This window comes from Zeus faber, assembly GCF_960531495.2.
Source record: "Zeus faber genome assembly, chromosome: 11".
NCBI classification, from domain to species: Eukaryota; Metazoa; Chordata; class Actinopteri; order Zeiformes; family Zeidae; genus Zeus; species Zeus faber.
In genome coordinates, this window is record NC_137205.1 from 3,470,418 (window position 1) to 3,484,004 (window position 13,587).

Below are 13,587 nucleotides of genomic sequence, written 5' to 3' on the forward strand. Positions count from 1 at the left end.
CCCCATTGGTACTGGTGTAGAAGGTCGGTATTATGTCGCGACGCCTCCAAACAGCAGAAGGGGCCCCCCAGGTACCCTGCCCTGCAGCCACAGAAGGCCCCCAGAAAAGCCAGAGGGCCGTGGAGCAACCCCCAGTCCCAGGCAGCACGTGGAGACCCCGCACACATACAACTAACCCCCGAGTGCAGGCACAAGATGCAGCCGCCGGCACAGAACCTGGGCCATGGGCACAAGGCACAGACCGCGGCCCCACAGCGACAGACCGACACCCCGCCCGGGCCGCCCGCCCCACGGGCGAGCCGGCAGGACCCCCACGCCCCGCACAAGGGGGTGGCCCGCCCCACCGCAGCCGACCAGACACCCTGCCCTGCGTGAGTGCCAAGTGCCCATACACATAGCGTGTGCACAGCACGGCCTGCGCGGGCCGCCAGGTATACAGGCCCTCCGCCACCCCCAGTACCCGGAGACCGCCCCCCATGAAGGAGCCCACATGGTGAGCCCTGCGCCTAGCACAGCCAGCCAGGTTCGGGACTCAGGTTGACAGGACCAGACGGAACGCCTAACCAGCTCCGGCACAACGGGCCACTCTCCCCCCTTCCACGGGACGCAGAAGGACACACAGGCCCAGCCAGCGACTGACCCAAATCAGCGACCCACACCCCCCGGCCCCAACCCAAGCCCCAGAACCCACAGCCACGCCAGGAACCCACACATGGACGCTAGCTGCAGGTACTCCCCAGGAGCACGCCCCACCCCCGGAGACAGGCCAGATCAACTCAGGTAAAGGAGCGGGCGCACCACTCGGACTACCCAACTCCCCCATGGGGCCCCGGGATCCCCCAAGAACACCGGCCCACGCACCATGGATGTTCCCAGAGCCGTCCAGGCATCCACCCAACAGCGGAGCCCCGGCAGACCAGGAGGACCCCCACATGTCCCAAAGCACAATGACGTTGCACCAACTTAGGAAGACCCAAGTATTAATGATGGCGTTATGTCAGTGATAAAAGTAGCCCATATTTCATTAAATGAATCAACATTGTTTTGGGATATTGCCAATAGTTTTTCCATTGAGATGTAAACATTAATAACTGCCCATTGGGATGTGGTGAGATTATCTCTCTTTTTCCAATTGAGTAATATTGTTTTCTTGGCCATTGTTAAGGCGATCAAAATGGGTTAGTGGTGTTTCAGTGGTGGGTCTCTCGAAACACTTGATGGCCACCGAGGTGAGGGCCATCAGACAGTCGTCATTCAGGCAGGCCGGAGAGGCAATCTTCAGGGCAGGAATGACGGTGGACCTCTTGAAGCAGGACGGGACCATTGATTCAGCCAGGGAGATGTTGTATATTGCAGTGAACACTGGGGCTAGCTGGTTAGCACAGGTCTTCAGTACTCGTCCAGATATGCCATCTGGGCCTGCAGCTTTCCTGGTGTTCACCCTCATCAGAGCCCTCCTCAGCATCGCGCTCCTCCCCAGCGGTGTAACTCCAAGTAGCCGGCGACCTCGCGGTGCTGTTGCCAGACTCAAACTGCACATGAAAGGAGTTCAGTCCGTTGGCGAGGGAGGCATCCACACTTGTGGCTGGGGAGGAGCTGTTCTTATAGTTTGTAATAGTCCGCAGCCCCTGACACAAGCGTCTGGTGTCCCGTTGCTCCATCTGTAGCTCCACAATCTCTCTCTATGTCCGTTTAGCTTTCTTCACCACCCTCTGCAGATTGTACGACGCCGCTGGCACGGTGGCGCAGTGCATTGCACTGCTGCCTCACAGCAAGAAGGTCCTGTGTTCAATTCCCGCCTGGGGCGCTGTTGGCACCGTGCTCCGGCGGGTTATCTCCCAAATAGGAGCCTTTCTGTGTGGAGTTTGCATGTTCTCCCCGTGCTCACATGGGGTTTCCTCCACCTCACGTCAGTAAGGACCCCCACCAAAAACATGCACCCATCATTGTCTGACCAGCAATGGACATTTATCACCTGGTCCCCGGGCGCGTCCAAGTATGCTGCCCACTGCTCCTGGCTGTGCCCCCGGAGGAAGGGCAACCCAGGATGGGTCAAAAGCAGAGAATCCATTTCACCGGCCACCATCAAAGCATGTGCCTGTGTGTGTGTGTGTGCAAGCATGTGTTATGGTGTGGTGTGTTGCGTGATGAATAAAGACTGTTTCTTCTTCTTCTTTGTCATTGTCCATATTTCTGTATACAAGACCGGCGTTGTAAGCGGCCGTGCCAGCATTCAAAGTGCAGCAGATGGATTTATCGACCCACGGCTTCTGGTTTGGAAATATCCGAACTTAAACCGTGGGGACGATGCTGTCCGCTAACGTAGCCACGAAGCTCACCGCTACATCGCTAAACTCGCTGACGTCACTTGCACTTGATTGGAACATGTCCCAGTCGACGTCAGTCAGAGCGTCCTGAAGCGCAGCATCTGATTAGTCCTTCCACCGCTTCACTTCCCTCGTCACCACCAATTCTCGCGCGATCAGAACGGGCCTGTAAACGGGAACCAGCGAAATCGTGGCGTGATCTGATTTCCCAAAAGCAGGGAGCGAGACGGTCTTGTATTCGTTCTTGTACAGTGTGTAGCAGTGGTCCAAAGCTCTATCTCCCCTGGTGGCACACGTGATGTGTTGGTAGAAATTAGGCAGCACTTTTTTAATGTTCGCCCTGTTAAAGTCCCCAGTCTCAACCACAGCCGCGTCGGGACGTTTGTTTTGAAATCCGCACAACACATCATACGGGTCCGACAGTTCTGTGTTGGTGTCCGCTTGCGGTGGAATATAAACGGCTGTAATGACGACCGTGCTGAATTCCCGGGGGAGATAAAATGGAGATTGTCAGCTGTTCCAGGTTCGGGGAGCAGGAGCGAGACTGAGTGTTGTTGGGGTTACACCAGCGGTTGTTTACCATGAGGCACACGCCCCCACCTTTGGATTTCCCCGACTCCCCCAAGCTGTCGCCGCGGAACACGGAGAAGGACTCGGCTGGACGAATGGCTTCATCTGGCACCAGTGCGTTCAGCCCTGTCTCCGTCAGGCAGAGGACGCAACAGTTTCTCGTGTCCCGTTGGAATTTAATCCTCGCTTGAAGTTCATCCATCTTGTTCTGCAGAGACTGAACGTTGGCCAGACTGATGCTTGACAGAGGTGGATAGTAAGGTTGCGCCCTCATACTGACCCGAATGCCGCGTTGTTTACCCCAGTGCTTTCTCTGTGGGCCCGCCCGTGGAACAGCGGCTCCATTGTTGTTGTTGAGCGTGTTCGCGTGTAGAATTTCAGTCGGCCACTCTAGTTCCACGAATAAAAAGTCCCAAAGTTGTTCTTTTAGGGAAGTTTTTATATCCACGAGTGCATCGCAGCCGTAAGAGATAACTGCCGATGCTTTTTTGGCGGACATTATGATGAAAAAACAGATGTCTGTTAGTCTTGACTTCAGATCCATAACAGCCATGTTTTATATATTCATGTATTTTCCTTTTGTCGAGATTGGCGATTGGATGATACTTGATGCAAATCTCTTTGGGACTAGTGTATTGATTTGCCTCCTTGAGCTATTATGCTCACAGCCTTGTACCTTTACCTTTTCTTTCAGGAAATGTTTTTATTTCAACTAAACCCATTCAAGGCTTAGAAAATACCCAAATAACCAATCATGTAGCATTGTCTTTGGGAAATGAAAATTGGATGTTTACTTTCAGAACTATTTCTTGAGCACTTATTTGAAAAGCACATATATACCATCTGGTACACGAGTCTCAACCGATGAGCGTCTCGTGGTCTTTACCAGACTAATTCCACCTCCCTCCACCTTGCAGAGCCCAGCACTGAACCTGCCAATCGGCAGTCCTGACTGGCTGGCCTACGCCCAGAAGCAAATGAATCAGGAGCTGAGCAACCAACAGGCAGCCCTGGAGGAGCGCGAGCAGCAGCTGGACACCTGCGGAGACACACTGCAGATTCTGGTGGACTCCATCAAGGGGATCCTGTCTGCCCACAACCGTCAGCTGGCCGATGTGAAGCACCTGCTGCGTGCCATGGCCAAGGTAAAAATTCCATTCATTTCATTATTTTATATAATGAAAACATTATCGGGTTGTCCGTACATACATACATGCGTCCGTCCCATTCTCGTGAACGTGATATCTCAGGAACACTTTGAGTGAATTTCTTCCAATTTTGCACAAACGTCAACATGGACTCATGAATTGTGATTTCAAAGATAACATAATGTTGGCAGACAATAATGTCAAGATTCAAGATTCAAGATTTTTATTTGTCACATACATATACATACTTCCATACATATATGCAGTGAAATGTAATGCAACGCACCCGGTGATAGCACACAATATGTCCTAGGAAAAAATAAAAAATAAAATAAAAAGTAGAAAATTCCTTTCTAATAGACCGACTAACTGACTCCTAAAACGTAATACAGTAAGTGGAATACTTATAGAATAAGATAAAAATATATAGAATAAAGTACAATAAAAATAAATTGAAATAAAATGGAATAGCTAGAAGGAATATGCCTATGTATATACAGATATGTGCATTGACAGTGACAGTTGACAGTGAGTCAACTTGATAGTGGACATCTTAAATAGCTGTGGGCCACAACAATACAGTGTCATACTAAATGGAATAATAGACACAGTGTTGTAAGACAAGCACTGCAGTATACTACTAAGATGTAAGACAAAACAGGTAACTCATACTTGATAAATTAAAGTGACTAGATTTAAAATTTTACTGGCATCTTTTTAAAGTGCCAAGTGTGTGGATTTATAGGTTATATATTATTATTATTCTGTATTATATTATTACTATATTTTTTACTTAAAATAATTGTGAAATGTCACAATTCTGCATTTGAGCCTCTGTCTGAGAAACGGCCCCCCTCCTCCCCCATCTAATAGATTGATTTTCCGAATTCCAAAAAAACAATGGCACCATAAAAGAGTCGATCGAATAAAATTACCACCACGGATATAATAATAATTTGTACAAACGTTAAAGAGACTAAAGAGTATATGGGTCCTTCTGAACACTCAAGATTGTTTTTCTGTTCATAGTTTAAACTCCATGGTTTACTTAAGGGATTAGTTGCCAACAATTAAATAAATTGCCATATTATAGTAAACTGGATATTTGATCCCCCCTCTACAGAGAGCAATTTTCACCGCTCAGTAAGAAAGGGGTGGATTGCTCAAGTGGAGTGTGGAGATTTTGGTCAATGGGTCTGCATTCGCATATGTATGGGTTAGGTGTTAGGGCTTACAGACCTGTTGGGTGACAGACAATGATCGGCCATTAAATGTACGTAAACAAAGAGATGGCCTATGGCCTTGTCTGCGGTCTGCTTCATAGTCACTCAAAAATGTGTACTGCGGCAATAAGAGACAAGTACTGTGTCCTTGTGTAAAAGTTGTAGACTGGAAGGCTATGAAAGAAATGATTATTAAAAAAGTAAAAACTAAGTTGCAATAGGTAAAACATGTGAAACAATAAAGGGTGATGGAGCAGATAAAAACAATCTCATACAATCAGTAGTCATAATCCATGGATGGTCGATTACATTTGTGTGTGTGCATTAGTTGTTTTTATGAAAAGCAATAGGGATCGATTGATAATAATAATAATAGACTACAAATAAGTATTTCCACAAAGTAGTAGTAATAATGAATAATACATTTTAAGTTGCGCACACCGTAGGACTAAAAAAAAAAAACCTGCTCCAATTCTCAGAGTTAGGTTCACCTCTCACACAATGAGTTGAAGATAGCATAATTGTATTCATGAATTTATCAATTTGCAGTAAAGCAGCGGAAATGTACATAATGTTTAACCGGCATACTGTACATATGCTGTGTAACAGGCACTGGTAGATCATCCTTGGATTTTCCCCTAACCCTGGTCTTTATCTCAGGTAGGGTTTAGGCCAGGGGTGGGCAAACTTTTTGGCTCAGGGGCCACATTGACTTTTAAAATTTGACAGACGGGCCGGGTCAGCACAAGATGCATACATATCAAACATAGACAGAAAAAAATCATTATAGTGTTAATGCACTTACTATTTAGTGGGAACAGTGTTGTTGATCACCCATTTTTGCCAGTGCATCCAAGTCTGGTGTTAGTTTTGTTTTGGCAATTCTCAGAACAGATCTGAGGTGTTCATCACTCAACTGGGATCTGTGGGGTGCTTTGTTGGTGTTCATCACACTAAACGTCTATTCACACACATACGTAGAGCCAAACAACACCAGCATCCTCTGTGCCATCTTCTGGATGTTTGGAAATTTGGCTGCGCTTAATGAAGCATAAAACTCATCCAGTTTAAGAGAGTTGAACTTCTCCTTTAAGACGGTGTCACATTGGAGATCAATCAGTTCCAACTGCAACTCCGGTGGCGTCGTTTCAGGGTCTTGTGAGAAGGGACATGACACCAGCTGAAGTGAGTTGTCAATTTTTCCAAAATCAGAGAACCGACGGCAGAATTCTTCGTGCAGGTCATCCAGTGATTTCCTGTATTTTTTCACATGTTGCGGGGCCTCTTTCAACGTAGCCAGTGTGGGGAAATGAGCGGATGACTTGTTTGACATTTGCTTTGAGAGTAACGCTAGCTTGGTTGTGAAGGCTCTGACGTTTGTTTGCATTTCATGCACAAACTGGTCTTTCCCTTGTAGCTTCACGTTCAGCTCATTCATGTGTGTCAGTATGTTCACAGCAAAAGCTAAATCACAAATCCAATCTGTTTCCCTCAGCTCAGGAAATTTGTCAGCGTTCTCAAGTAGCTCCAAAAATGAGATCATCTTTCTTCAAGAAACTTGATAAACTGACGATGGGGAAGTTCCCTCGCTCGAATAAAGTTAACGAGTTTTACATCTGGCTTCACCACGTGGTCAAGCTGCAATCTGAATTTACACAGTGCTTCCTGGGGAGTTATGCAGTGTAGGAAAATTACCTCCTGCTCAGGGTTTTCCTCTTTCACCCTCCCCTGGATTCTTTTGTGCAGTCCGACGTTTTTTCCCGTCAGATTTGGTGATCCATCTGTGGTAACGTTGGCGAGCATACTCCAAGGTAGCTTGTGCCTCTTGATGACCACCGACACACATACAAGTCCCCTCCCCGTGTTTTCCCTTTTAAGGATTCCACAGCAAAAAACTCCTCCGTTATCTCAAAATTGTCATTAATCCCTCTGATAAAAATTAAAAGCTGAGCGGTGTCCTTTATGTCATTACTTTCGTCCATTGCCAAAGAATATAATGTAAATGACTCCGCTTTTTTGTTGAGCTTGCGAGCTAAGTCTTCGTCAATTAATTCAACACTGCGAGTCACTGTCCTGCGTGATAAGCTAATTTTTTCAAATTTGTTCTTGCTCTCAGGACACAAGATACCTGCTGTCTCCACCATGCACTCTTTGAGAAACTCCCCTTTGGTGAAAGGCTTGCTGGCTTTTGCGAATTTGAATGCCAGCAAATAACTTGCCTTCGTGCTTGATTCTTGGATGGCAGTTTGTCGGATAAAGGTGTTTTGCTGAGCCTGCAAGCCAACCTCTGAGCGGTAGCCGTCCGTTATACATGATTGGTTGTTAGCGTAATTAGCACGCTTGGTGGAAAAGTGACGGCTGATTCCTTTAAAACTGCAATCGTTTCTTGGCAAATAAGACATGCACGCCTTTGACCGGACTTCAGTAAAAAAGTATTTAGTAGTCCATTCCTTAATAAACACTCGGCACTCACTGTAGACTTTTCTTTTCTTTGGCCCACTCACTGTTGCAGATGCATTCTGAGTAGTAGCAGAGTAATAACAAAGAGTAGCTCGGGCTCCGCAAAATCAAGTCACTGCGCCTAATGCGCCACCTGGTGGAAACGCCAGGCATTACAGGTCAAGGTGAAATGAATGCAGTCATAATTATGAAATCTGTACCAATCTTCGGCGGGCTGGATTAAAGAGACCAACCGGCCGGATGTGGCCCGCGGGCGTAGTTTGCCCACCCCTGGTTAAGGCCTTTATTTGTTTGTTTTGACCTTACCCCTGGTATTAATTAGAGGCCCGGTTTTTATTTGAGTAAATATGGTAACTCAAATACATGAATTACCTTATCTTCTAAACCTTACACTGCTATTATGTACATTATCACATCAATGCTAGCCCTGCTATTTGTTGTTGTTTTTATGTCATTCATTGTCTCAAGCTCATTCAATTGTCACAGAGAACACAGATGAATGTTTTTCTGCAAGTTTTATGTTTAATTTTTACAAGCACAGTATGGAACCAGATGAGGTGTGTGTGTGTGTGTGTGTGTGTGTCAAGGATGAAGAGAACGCCCTGGCGGAGGGTGAGGAGGTGGCCTACGAGGGCAGCGTGCGTCAATTCCTTTCAGAGTACAAGGCATGGCAGGACAACATGCAGATGGTGCTGCTGACAGTGTTGCAGGCCAGCGGGCAGTCCCGCAGCCCCGAGCAGCTGGAGGTGCTTCAGGAAATCCCCATCACACTCAAGGAGCTGCATGCTCAGAGCCAGAGGTAGGGACCTGATTTAGTTGTGACACATGACTTGAATTTGGTATATCGTCATTTGGTGAAATATATTTCCAGTGCTTTTCACTGATATATTCAGGACAGAGCCTTTTTATGACCTCTCGTTCTTTCTGTATACAGCGTTTATAACGGGCTTGTGGGCTTTGCGTCTCCACTGGTCACAGAGCGAGAAGCCGAGTGTGCCAGTCCCACTTCTACTGTGCAGACCAGCTTCGCGGCGGGTTTGTACTTCCTGGGGTGTGGGGGGCTGTTGACCAAGTGAAGGACTTTTTTTAAATACTCCTTTTGTGTATTGCAGCTCTGAGGTGCAGTGTGGTGAAGACACAGTCCGACTCCATGTCCCAAAATGCCCGCAAGACCCTCACCCGTAACCTGGGAACACCTGCCGACACCCCCCCCAACCCCCTGCTAATGAGCAGCAAAGGTCTCAACCCTAGCCCCAAGCGGGCTGTAAGGGACCCCAAAACAGGAAGAGGTACGAGCCACAGTCTGTGCTTTTAACCTTGCGTTGTGATGCGGGACAGAGAAAATGTTGAGCCCTGGTCTCACATTAATGATGCGTTTGCAGCTGTCCAAGAGAGGAACTCATATGCTGTGGGTGTGTGGAAGCGCGTGAAGGCCAAGCTGGAGGGGAGAGACATGGACCCCAACAGGAGGATGAGCGTCAGTGAGCAGGTAAACCGTCATTCTCTGTATGGTGTCCATCTTCTATACGACTTATTGCTTAATGTTCGTTCTTAAAGCTCTGACTGAATGTCCAGGCTGTTCAGAGGGCACTCCATCGCAACAATAGCATTTGGGCTTGTGTCCTCCGACTTTTTTCTTTTAACTTTTTTCTGTCGGAAAGGCCCAGAGAAGCTAACAACCAGTTGGCTCATCTTTACAAGTTTGTTCAATTAGTGCGTAGTATGGCCGCTAAAGTTGACTTAGTAGCTCAGGAGGTAGAGCAAGATGTCTAGTAATCCAAAGGTTACTGGTTCGATCCTTGCATGCTGAAGCACCCTTGAGCAAGACACCCAAGCCGTAATTGCTCCTGATGGCTGCATTTATCGGTGTTGTAAGTCGCTTTGTACAAAGCGTCTGATAAATTTAATTGCTTGCTTTGATACATTTTTTGACATGACATGATTTTATGACCGCTAAAGCCTTAAGAATCTAAACCGTTCATTTACATGACAAAATGTGATTGGTTGATGCAGAACAAGGGGCAACGGTGCATTGTGGCCTCATTGTACCGAGGAGTGCTGCGCATTCCACAATGAATATCATGTGGGACATTGAAAAAAGTATAACTCAAGTAAGGTCGGTTTTCAAGTATCGTCACGTTAATTGCAGCCTATTCACACATAGCTGTACCGCAAGTCCAGAAAACATTTTGAACTTAAAACCCTTGTCTCGAAAAAATATCCATTTTTTTCCCCCATTATTTATAGCTGTTCAGTAAATCTCCTTTTTAAAAACTGGAAACTCGCATTATAGTAACCTGTCCCTTAGTGTATTTATTTCACATGTTTGGAATTACAGTAATATTAATCTTAATTTAATACTGCTTTATGCAATTGTCCCAGTACATTGGTTGTAGGGCTGTCACTTTTTAAAAATTTGAACTATTGTTTGAACTTGGCCAAAGATCTAAATAATCAAAATGTAATGTTCCATTCACCATCGGAGCATGGCAGACTGTTAGAGGTAGTGTGCATTGTATTCCAGCAGCTGGCATTGGCGTATTACCTGTACTATTGCCCATCAGTCACGTAGCCAGGGGACGGGCCACAGGGGCACTGCCCCCTTGCTGAAATATGATTGGCCCCCTTAGTATCAACTGTTTGGCTGTGTCTATGAGGTTATCTTGTGCAAACAACACAACTCCCCAATCAACCCCCGGAGACGGATGGTGTAAGTGAGTGGGTGGGTCCGGAATGTATTGCATCAATGATCTATTAAAATAAAATCAAGGATACATGGTCTGAACAGCCACTAGGCTTGTGTGTTACATGTACATTATATTCAGGGCCCTACCAAATTCACAGTAAATTTTGCTGCTGTTTGGAATTGGAATTATTGAATGGATTTTGCTTGACAATCCTCTCAAGGATGCGGTTATCCCTTTTGGTGGTGCACCTTTTCCTACCACACTTTCCTTCCCTTCAACTTTCTATGAATATGTTTGGATACAACACTCTGTGAACAAACAGCTTCTTTAGCAATGACCTTTTGTGGCTTACCCTCCTTGTGGAGAGTGTCAATGACTGCCTTCTGGACATCTGTCAAGTCGGCAGTCTTCCCCATGATTGTGTAGCCTCCTGACCCAGACTGAGAGACCATTTAAAGGTTTAGGAAACCTTTGCAGGTATTTTGAGTTAATAAGCTGATTATAGAGTGTGACACCATGACCTTCCAATATTGTACTTTTTCCCACAATATTCTAATTTTCTGAGACACCGAATTTTGGGTTTTCATTATCTATAGCCACAATCATCAACATTTCAAGAAATAAAGGCTTGAAATACTTCTCTGTGTAATGAATCTATATAATATATGGGTTTCACTTTCTGAAATTACAATAAATATTGAACTTTTTCATGATATTCTAATTTTATGAGATGTACCTGTATACAACTATTTGAATGATGCTATCACAAAGCAGCCCGCTCCATAAACTCATCTCGCTCCACCACCCAACCGGAAGTTTTAGAAAGTTGGCGTATAGGCGATGCGCAATGTTCTGCAACTTCGGGTAAATTTTCAATGGTTTTTCACTAATTCCTGCTCTGAATGTGGATCGATATTTATCAAAGTTGAACCATAAACTGTTTGAGATGTTCCAGTTCTAATGAGACCTCAACCATGTCTGTGGGTTCGGTGGTTGTTGTGGGCCAGACACTTTTTGCCTGGAAAATGCCAAGGAGAAAAATTTGAATAAATATCGGAATAAAAACAATAGATAAACAATAGAAAAATGAATAAAATTGTTCCATGTGGAGCAAATTTATTGGCACTCCTATTGTAATTATCTCCCAACAAATTTCCCAACAAATTTGGAGGTTTGCCAAGATTTGACGCGATCAGGTAGGATAGACCCGTTGGAGTTGTTGTATTTTCCTTGGTCAGGATGAAGCTCAAAACATTTGAGGAAATCTGTGAAATGAACATGTGTGGACATCGAATGATTATTAATTGTTGGGAACCAATATTTTCATAGGGCCTAAAGCTATCCTTTGCCTCGTGTCTCTTATCAGAATGTCCTGTCTATGCCTGTATTCCCCCCCCCCCCCCCCCCCCCCCCAGGTGGACTTTGTCATCAAAGAGGCCACCAACATGGACAACCTGGCCCAGCTGTACGAGGGTTGGACGGCTTGGGTGTGAAGTGCCTCAGCCGGGGGGTTTCGGTTTGTCGCCCAGCTTATCGTCTCATGGGTCCACGCGGAGGGCTTAGAGACCCAGGCCGAGAAAGTCCCTGACCGCTCTGTCTGGGGGGGGGATTTTGCTTTGAGATCCTCCAACAACCACTCCCCTCCCACCCCCCACAAGCCCTACCCATGGGGTGTTTGGTGATACAAGGCAATGCCTGTCACTGAGTTGGGGGGATTGGGGTGTTTGGACAGCTGGATGGCTGTACGGAGTGTGTTTGCAAGGGCCGGTGGGGAAGGAAACATGAGAAATGACAAAGGACGGAGGCCTAAATTATTGTTTCCTGACCTCTAGCCCCCCCCCCACACACACACACACACACCACCACCACTGCACACCCCACCACTGAGTTTCACCCCCCTTTAGAAAATGGTGGGAAACGAGGTGGGTGATAAGTACTTTGTGTTCAGCCACCAAGGGGGGGAAGGGCCGTGGCGGAAAAACAAGAGTGCAAGGGACCCTGTGATTGGCCGCTCCTGGTTATAATTACAGCCGGGGCAGAAATCTATCTGCAGACAGCGTCATCGGACAAATGTGATGTTTCGAGGGGGATAAATTCTGAAGAGTAAAATCATGAAATGCGTGAATGGACTTTACCTTCCCACATCGAAGCCTGAATGACACGCAAGAGGGAGGGGTGAGACTTTTTGTCCGTCCGTCCCCCCCCGTCCCCCCATAACTCATCTTGTAAACAAACTATATTTTATACAAACCTCTTTGGGTAAAGTATATTGCAGAAAAAAAAGGAATGTAGACTAAAGATGTTTTTAGTTTTTTTCTTTTTTTGATGAAAAGGAAAAAAAAAAACATTTTCGAGGGTCGATATTATTTCGTAGGATACGCGAAGGAGTACGTCCAAATGGTCGAATCTCGAGAAATGTTTCCAATCTTCATTCAATGTGCATCTTTAATCTTTGTCGTTTTGTGGAACTAAAAAAAAGTACATTCTGATTAAATTGCTGCCTTTCATTGACTTGCCTGTGAGAAGCTAGTGCCTGCTCATGCACGTATTTAACCCCTCATGCCCAAAGCTAGTCTTTTAGTGATTTCCGACGCTCTTTTACTTTTTTTTTTTTTTTTTTTTTTTTTTTTTAGGAGAATTTAAAGCATAGGGATTTTTTTGGTGGTGGTGCAAACTGTTTCTTAATAGATTTTAGTGGATTTTGTTTGATGCCAAATAAAATGTATGATAAAGACCTTTTTGATTGAATGTGTGATATTTGTTTGGCTGGTAATGAGAACGAGATTGTGGTATTGGGATGTGTGGTGAGCAGCCACACCTGACCTGGATCTAGGTGTTTGGGATCAGGATAGGAGCCCATGACATGTTCAATCTGCTCCTGGGATAATTCCAGCTAGCCCACTCTCTATAATAAACTGGTGTTAACAACCCCCTTCATCTGTGTCTCTGTGCCGGAGGACCCTGAAAACGCCACTTGGGTGATGTGTGGTGGCGAAACTGTCACACTGGCACCTGAACAGGGACTTTCCGGCACGGGGAAGGGATGCAGAAGGGCAGTCCGAAGACGCCCTGGAGCCACAAGCCGTTCACCAGGCGGCCCCAGCACCAGCCCTCTCCTTACTGGCACCAGCTGCACCTAGGGGGTCCGGTGGAGGACCGGTGAGAAGCGGCG

General features: G+C 46.1%; 1 protein-coding gene across 1 annotated transcript in view; it reads left to right on the plus strand.

Moving 5' to 3' along the window:
* The window catches only part of smg1 (SMG1 nonsense mediated mRNA decay associated PI3K related kinase), a gene marked incomplete at its 5' end in the record, with an annotated part of 151,603 nt that extends 138,461 nt beyond the window's left edge, over nucleotides 1–13,142 (plus strand). Inside the window, 6 exons of the mRNA XM_080009518.1 lie at nucleotides 3,815–4,042; nucleotides 8,316–8,527; nucleotides 8,663–8,763; nucleotides 8,841–9,017; nucleotides 9,111–9,217; nucleotides 11,831–13,142. Of these exons, the coding sequence (XP_079865644.1) occupies nucleotides 3,815–4,042; nucleotides 8,316–8,527; nucleotides 8,663–8,763; nucleotides 8,841–9,017; nucleotides 9,111–9,217; nucleotides 11,831–11,908 (903 nt within the window). The 3' untranslated portion in view covers nucleotides 11,909–13,142. The remainder of the gene's footprint in view (nucleotides 1–3,814; nucleotides 4,043–8,315; nucleotides 8,528–8,662; nucleotides 8,764–8,840; nucleotides 9,018–9,110; nucleotides 9,218–11,830) is intronic.
* Between the last annotated feature and the right edge of the window lie 445 nt (nucleotides 13,143–13,587).